The 7,792-nt window shown below is 46.9% G+C and overlaps 1 protein-coding gene across 1 annotated transcript in view; it reads right to left on the reverse strand.

The window, feature by feature from the left end:
• G3BP1 (G3BP stress granule assembly factor 1) overlaps nucleotides 1–7,752 on the reverse strand; it is a 57,596-nt gene extending 49,844 nt beyond the window's left edge. Inside the window, exon 1 of the mRNA XM_018555587.1 lies at nucleotides 7,657–7,752. Coding sequence (XP_018411089.1) covers nucleotides 7,657–7,736 — 80 coding nt within the window. The 5' untranslated portion in view covers nucleotides 7,737–7,752. The remainder of the gene's footprint in view (nucleotides 1–7,656) is intronic.
• Between the last annotated feature and the right edge of the window lie 40 nt (nucleotides 7,753–7,792).

Consider the following 7,792-nt stretch of genomic DNA (forward strand, 5'->3'; position numbering starts at 1 on the left):
CAGTATACCGCGAGCTGCTGCGTAGGGGGGAAAAAAAAAAAAAGTTATACTCACCCGATCCTCAAAGCCGGCTTGCTCTTAGACCCATCCATGGAGCCTCTCTCCTCCTCCGCCGCAGTCTAAGGTTCCTGAGTCATCACATTCTATTCACAATGTATAGGACATGAAGACCGAAAAGGGATATACCATCACTGCAGCGGAGGAGAAGACAGGCTGGAGGGAGCGCTGTCACAGCAAGCCATCTTAGAGAATCGGGCGAGTATTACTTTTTCTATTTTTGACCCTAGGCAAAAGTGAGCAGATAACCCTTGAATTGCCGGGGTAGCCCCACTGCAAGCGTTAATAACATTTTCAACTGGAGTACAGCTTTAACTGCTTCCGGCCGGCCATTGTAATTAAACGGCCAGCTGGGAGCTTCTTGAATGTGACAGAGTTTAAAAACGTCCAATGCTTGTTTACATACAAGCAGTGCGGCGGCTGCAATGCCGCCGGATCGCTTGTATGTGGTGCCACTCGGTGTGCCCCCACAGCCGCCGGTCCAAAAACTTGCTGTGCCCAGTGCGGGCCCAGCACGGCGGCTCTGTCACCGGAGATCAGCACACAATCTCCTCCCGTTCTATGAATGCAACAGTGATGTATATGACATCACATCCGCATTCTGCTGTCACTCTCCGCTTTCAGAAGCTGGAGAGAAGCTGATGAAGTAGATCTCTGCTTTATCAGCTTCTTTGGGGGAGACCCCCGATGTCTTCATAAAGAGGACCTGTCACATCCTCTTTGCTATCTCATAAAAAGGACCAGTCACATCCTCTTTGCCATCTCATAAAGAGGACCTGTCACATCCTCTTTGCTATCACATAGGCGGCTTCTTAGCCCCCTATGTGATGACAAAGTAAAAAAATGTTTAAAAGTTTAGAAAAAAAAAATGAAAAGGTCACAGATAAAAAAAAAATGTAAAAAGTTTCTTGCCCCCAAATACACATGCGCAAACATGCGTTGGGTATGCCTATGTGCGAAAACAATTGTGCCCATTACGACGCACAGGTTACAAATCATCGCAAACGTCAGAGTGAGAGCAATCATTATCGGGCCATTAATCAATGATAAACACTAAACTGATGAGCAGTAAAAGCTTTTAAAGCATCGTCTATGGCCAACTTTGGGTATGGTCATTTTTTTGAGATTTCCCATCTTTTATATAAAAAAATTGGGTAATAATAAAAATGTTTCCTAAGATAATGTAGAGGGCAAAAAAACTTTTTTTTCTTTTCAAAATTGTTGCTAAATGTTGTCTTTATAGTAAAAAATAAAAACCCCAGTAGTGATTAAATACCACCAAAAGAAAGCTCTACGGCCTCCAAAAAATGTTAGAACATTTTTCTCAGCACAGGTTTGCATGACTGAAAAATTGTCAAAGTAGCGCTGAATATTGAAAAATGACCCGGCCAGGAAAGGGGTGTAAACACCCCGGTCATCAAGTGGTTGAATACAGCATCAGTTTCCTGAGTATGTTTTAGTGACCCTTCAACAGTTTGATCCAGCGGGTCATGCAGCGCCTCCAAATCATTGAAGAGTAAAGATTGTAAGCCCCCGGGGCAGGGCCCTCCTCACCATCTTGTCTTGAATTGTATTGTGACTGTAATGTCTTCCTTATATTGTAAAGCGCTGCGCAAACTGTTGGCGCTATATAAATCCTGTATAATAATAATAATGAGTTTTCTGTAATCTTTGATTTAAGAAAAAATAAAATAAAATAAAATCCACCCTTTTGACATATAGTGCACTTTTTTTTGTCCTTATCAAAAGAAGATGTTTTATTAACACAAATGTATTTTATTTGTGTATCACTCGGCTGTAGATCCTCAAATCATCTCTGAATTGGTGCTGACACTGTCTTTCCTTCTGGAGGGTGGCTACTTTTGTTCCCCGTGGTCCCTGTGTGCGTTGTAAAGTATCCAAGCTTGCTCCCGTAGACTATAACCTCATGTTTAGTTTACTAATTTGTATTGAGATTGTAGTCCTTTATGGGAGTGAGCTTGGAGCGGTGGCTACTTTACAACGCACACAGGGACCACGGGGAACAAAAGTAGCCACCCTCCAGAAGGAAGGACAGTGTCAGCACCAATTCAGAGATGATTTGAGGATCTAAAGCCGAGTGATACACAAATAAAATACATTTGTGTTAATAGTTAAGGTTCTTGAATGTATTTTTAAGATTGAACCCCTGAGTATAGTGACACTTTAAATGACCCAACAGTTTCTTATATCTGTCAGGGACTACTAGTGAGATGTCTATGGTTGAGTTGTACATTTGCCTATATCATTTTTAACTAATCTCAAATCATTAAGAATTCAACAGGACAAAAAATGAGATGATTTGACAATCTACAGCCGAGTGATACACAAAAAAGGTCAATTTTTGTTAATAGTTAAAAGGTACTGCAGTTGCCCAGGGGTGGCATCTCGTTGGTGGGTGGGAGGTGTGTGTGTGTGTGTGTGTGTGTGTGTGGGGGGGTAGTCATAGTGTCCCAGATTGCAAAGACCCCTAGCAACCTGTGACTCTGTTCAGCTTCCCACCTAGCTCAAGGATGTCACCAGTTTCCAGGAGCTGACCGGGACACTCTGGCTGGTGTCCTGCCGAGCGCCTGGCAACCAGTGACGTCAGTGAGCTGGGTGAGACACGGCAAAGCCGCTGTGAGCGTGGCTCTGAGCCTACGACCATTCACTGAGAGAACACCCTCCGGAAACATAATTCACCGATAGCACCCCAACTCATCCCCCCCCCCCAGAATGTCCATACACTGAGAGCACCGGTAAACCACCCCTGCCTCAGGCGGCAAATAATGTAGGGACAGCCTTGGCCACAGCAATGTATACAACCCTGTTCGGCAACAGTGCTGCTATTGTAGCAGGTGACTGGGGGGGGGGTCAGTAAAAACTGCAGATCAACTGCTTGGTTCTACCACTCCCTTTTCCGTCCGTGTGAACGAGGCCAAAGACTCCGAGCAGTACATTAAAGAGGGCACACTAAGGTCTCATTCACACACAATGCAAGAGCAAAATTGTATATTGCGTATAAACGAGCGTATATGCATGCACTATTTGCATTCCCAGAATGCACCATTCCTAATAGAAATTGTAATGAACTGTACGCACACATATATATGCGTAAACATGTGTATGCGCGTAAAATATGCAGAAATACGCTGCCCGGACGCATCTCTGTTCCATTCTGTTTTTGCTAATTTTTACGCTACGCAAATATACGGCTCCAAACGCGGCTATGCAGCCATTTATTTGCATATGTTACAATACGCACGTACCCGCATATATGCGCGGCAGTGTGAATGAGGCCTTAAACTTCAAGAAGCAGCCTTAGGCCTCATTCACACTGCCGCGCGTATATGCGGGTACGTGCGTATTGTAACATATGCAAATAAATGGCTCCATACACATAGCCGCGTATGGAGTCGTATATATTTGCGTCGTATAAATGCGCAAAAACAGAATGGAACAGAGATGCGTCCGGGCAGCGTATTTCGGCGTATTTTATATACGTATATGCGCGTACAGTTCATTCAAATTTCTATTAGGAATGATGCATTCTGGGAATGCAAAAAGTGCCCGCATATACGCAATATACCCTTTTGCTCTTGCGTTGTGTGTCAATGAGGCCTAAAGGTTTCACCATATTGTACTTCAGCTATGAATCCTTATCTGTTACAGATGTCTTTACAACTAAAAAATGACAAACAAGTAATGTGACAACAGAGCAAACAACTTTCCCTGACTTTCCACCCACATCTTTGTTGATCCTCTCTACACGTTATCTCATGTCACAGCTGGATTTCTCGACTTCCTGCTGCCAGGACTGGCCATGTGTTTTCAACAATCAGCACACTAATGTTACAATATACCAGAGATCTCAACTCTCCCAGACATTCCAGGAGTCTCCCGCTATTATAACAGCTCCCTGACGCCCGCAAGGGAAGAAACATTGTACCCAGGAAAGGTCGACTTTGCTCTATATACCATACATTTAGCAGAGTAAACCTCTCAGGCCCCATTCACACTGAGCGATTTATGGAGCGATTTTTGCAGCGATATCGCTCATATTTCCGCGCTACATCGCTCTATGTAGCTTCACCAATACATTTCAATGTAGCTGTTCACATCTCGTCGCTCAATATCGCTTGTAGCTCGTCGCTGGTAGCTTGTCGCTCCTACATGACCCTTTTTTAGAGCGACTTTGAGCGATATTGCTCCTGATTGCATACAGCCCAATAGGAAGACGTCGCTCAAAGTCGCGCGATTTCCATGTCGCTCAGTGTGAATGGGGTCTCAGAGAGGGATGTCTGTGGAGGATTGCTTTTTCGATGAGGTTTTTCTGGCCTTCAGGAGGCAAATCGTGCGGCCTCCTATATGTCTGGTGAATTGAAGAAGATCATTTTTTTCCACAATACATATGAATACAGAGGTGAATGAGTGCTTGTTTAAAATATGTTTACCGCTTGTTCAGAATATGTAAATATGTTTGTGTGAATAGTCTGGGAGGGACTGAACTGGCACAGTTACATAAGATTGGGGGATGCGCAAAGCAGCTGGGTCAGCACAGAGAGCAAGTAGACACTCCTAGAAGAGAAGAGGGCTAGGAGGTGGCAGGAGGGAGGGAACTGCACTAGGGAAATAAACTTTCCGTAGAGGCGCAGAATTTCCTAACAGGTTCAAAGGAACAGTGCAAGTGAATAAAATAAAAACACCTGTTTATGGAAAAAAACTCTGCACGTAAGCAATGTCATTTTGTAGGCAAAGTTTTTGACGCGGTCTCTAAAACGTTTAATGCTGCACTCAGTGAATGAGGAATCCCATAGGTACAATAGGGGTTGAAAAACTAGGGATGCACCGATACCACTTTTTTTAAGACCGAGTACGAGTACCGATACTTTTGCTCAAGTACTCGCAGATACCAATTACCGATACTTTTTCTTAAAGGGACAGGTCACATTTTTTTCTAAAGCAATACAAACGGATGCTTTAAGGTCATTTCCTTAATATTATGATTCATGAGATGACGAGGGAGCATGAAGCCGGCTTCACGGCCAATCAGAATGCCGGGTGCTGCGTCATTACATGGCGCCCGGCTTCCGGATTTGCTAGCTTCCTGACCAATCGGGAAGTCGGGCAGCCTGTCATTGCACGCTACCCGGCTTCCTGATTGGCCGGGAGGTTGGCTCCATGCTCTCTCATCACAAGTGACGAGAGAGCATGGAGCCGTTTCCTGGCCAATCAGGAAACCGGGCAGCGTGTAGTGATGCGCAGCCTGGCTTCCTGATACAGGAAGTACTCATGCTAGGTATCGGAGCATTTGGGCGAGTACGAGTACTAACCCAAATACTTGGTATCGGCACCGATACCGATACTAGTATCGGTATCGGTGCATCCCTATGAAAAACCATGTCAAACTTCTGCCATTCAGGTGGCCTAATGAAAAGATCCATATTGTGGGCACCCATGGTGCTGAAAGTAGGTGGACACATGGTGTAGGCAGATGGCAGTGCCTAATATTCCACACAAGTGCCACTTTATTAGCAGTATGGGCACACTTAAAAGCTGCCGGGCCACAACACCCCACACCGCCTCTACACCATGTACACCAGCCCACATGCATTTCAGGGCTAGTGCACAAAACAAACTGTGTTCCGGCTCCAAATCGGGCCAATAACCATCTCCTGCTGCATGCCCGCAGCCTCTAACCATCTCCTGCTGCATGCCCGCAGCCTCTCACCATCTCCTGCTGCATGCACGCAGCCTCTCACCATCTCCTGCTGGATGCACGCAGCCTCTCACCATCTTCTGCTGCATGCACGCAGCCTCTAACCATCTCCTGCTGCATGTCCGCAGCCTCTAACCATTTCCTGCTGCATGTCTGCTGCCTCTCACCATCTCCTGCTGCATGTCCGCTGCCTCTAACCATCTGCTATTGGTTACGGTCATATTCAGGACCTAAGATGCATATTTTTTTATTTTGATTTTCCGGATCTGAATGCAGCACAAGTTACTGCACTGAGGGCATGGGTCCATAGAAAACAATACACACATGTTCATATCCGGGGGGGGTTGGACACATTTTGAGCGTGCTGGGTTCACACCGAGCCCAGGCTCATCACTAGTTGGGACCTTTGAGGTGAATGGGTCCCTGGTTGAGGCATGGTAGTTCTATGTATCCAAGTTCCGGTATAACCTCCTGAATGCCTGGAATCTGCTGCTTTAGTGCCTTCTGAAAACTGATCTGTGGTGGACATAGGCGATATTGGCAGCTCATGGGACTGACCCCGAAGGCCCCTTTCACACGGCCTCTCCGATCGGGCCCGCCTGTCTGTTTTATCAGACAGACCGGATCGGATGCCCAATGCAAGTCTATGGGCAGCCGTGTGTAAACGGACGGGCATCTGTTTACACTTGGTTACCCCCTACTCTGGCCGGGTCCGGAAAAACAAATGGATCATAGATCCAGCACAATACGGTCCGGTGAAACGGATCGGGGGGTAATCTAATGTAAACGGACACGTCTTCTTATATCCCATTCCCTATAGACCGACATGGGGGTTTTTTTCCCTCCGTCGCAAGATGGATGAAAAAAAACTGTACAGACACGTATGTAACAGCGGTGACCTCCGATCCGTGCTGGTCTGATCACGAAGAGATCTGTGCATGGATCCACTCCTGATCAGCCTGTGTGAGGGCTAGTCCACACCAGCCCCAGTGCGTTCCAGCCTGATTCTGTGCCGGAACGCACTGGATCGCATCCCAGCCGCCTCACTTTGTTTTGGGGGCAGAAGGGGGCGGGGAGATGCATTGAGGTCAATTGCACTGCAGCCACGGCCTCCAGCTGCAGTGCGATCGCCCGCACCAGAACACGTGGCACATCGGTGCTGCATGCACTATTTTTTCCTGACCGCGGGCGATCACACTGCGGCCGGAGGTACCCCCCTTCCACCCCAAAACAAAGTGAGCCAGCCGGAAAGCGATCCAGTGCGTTCCGGCACCAATCGGCCCTGAACGCACTGGGGCTGGTGTGAACTAGCCCCTAAAAGGTGATATGAACATCACAGATGTGAAATATATTAATATAATAGAGACAGCCCTATAATATTTGGGAAGTTGTTTGTTTGTTGTGCAAGTTAAGTTCGAAGGAGTTTATATCTTGGTCATTGATAGCTTAAACGTTAGGTCACCTCCAATCACTGATCATTTCCCTACAAGGTTGGTGCCCGCAGCAGCCAATCAGGTGTTGGCTAACACTTTGCAAGTTGAGGAAAGTGTGAACTCTGTCTTGTGATTGGTTCCGCTGTTCACACCTCCCCTCCAGCGTGTTATCAGTGTGTGATCGGAGCGGAATGCTCTCTGACAGTAAACACATTCCAGGGGGGCGATCTCCCCCGATCAAGGCCGGATCCCCCCCCCCCCATACCCTGGGGAAGTCGGCTGTGTTACATAGTTACAAGGCTCAACAAGTCAGAAAACAGGAAGAGCGAAAGAAAAACAAAGCAGCGAACTTCGCTCCGATCTGCAGATTGCGCTGCTGGTGGCGACCCAGCTGGGCAGATCTCCCATAGACAATCATTATGCCTGCCCTCCCCGGGCTGGTGTACATACTTTGTGTCGGCTTCTCCCATGATGATCACTGTGAGCTCCTCAGTTTGACCATGCACACCAGAAGATGGCAGCATCTTCATGTCCTATGAGCGCCTTGTAGTGGAAGAAGGATCTCCGCCTCTGTGTCATAAGACAG

The sequence above is a fragment of the Nanorana parkeri genome, unplaced genomic scaffold (genome assembly GCF_000935625.1).
Source record: "Nanorana parkeri isolate BGI_ZX_2015 unplaced genomic scaffold, ASM93562v1 scaffold203, whole genome shotgun sequence".
Classification (NCBI taxonomy): domain Eukaryota; kingdom Metazoa; phylum Chordata; class Amphibia; order Anura; family Dicroglossidae; genus Nanorana; species Nanorana parkeri.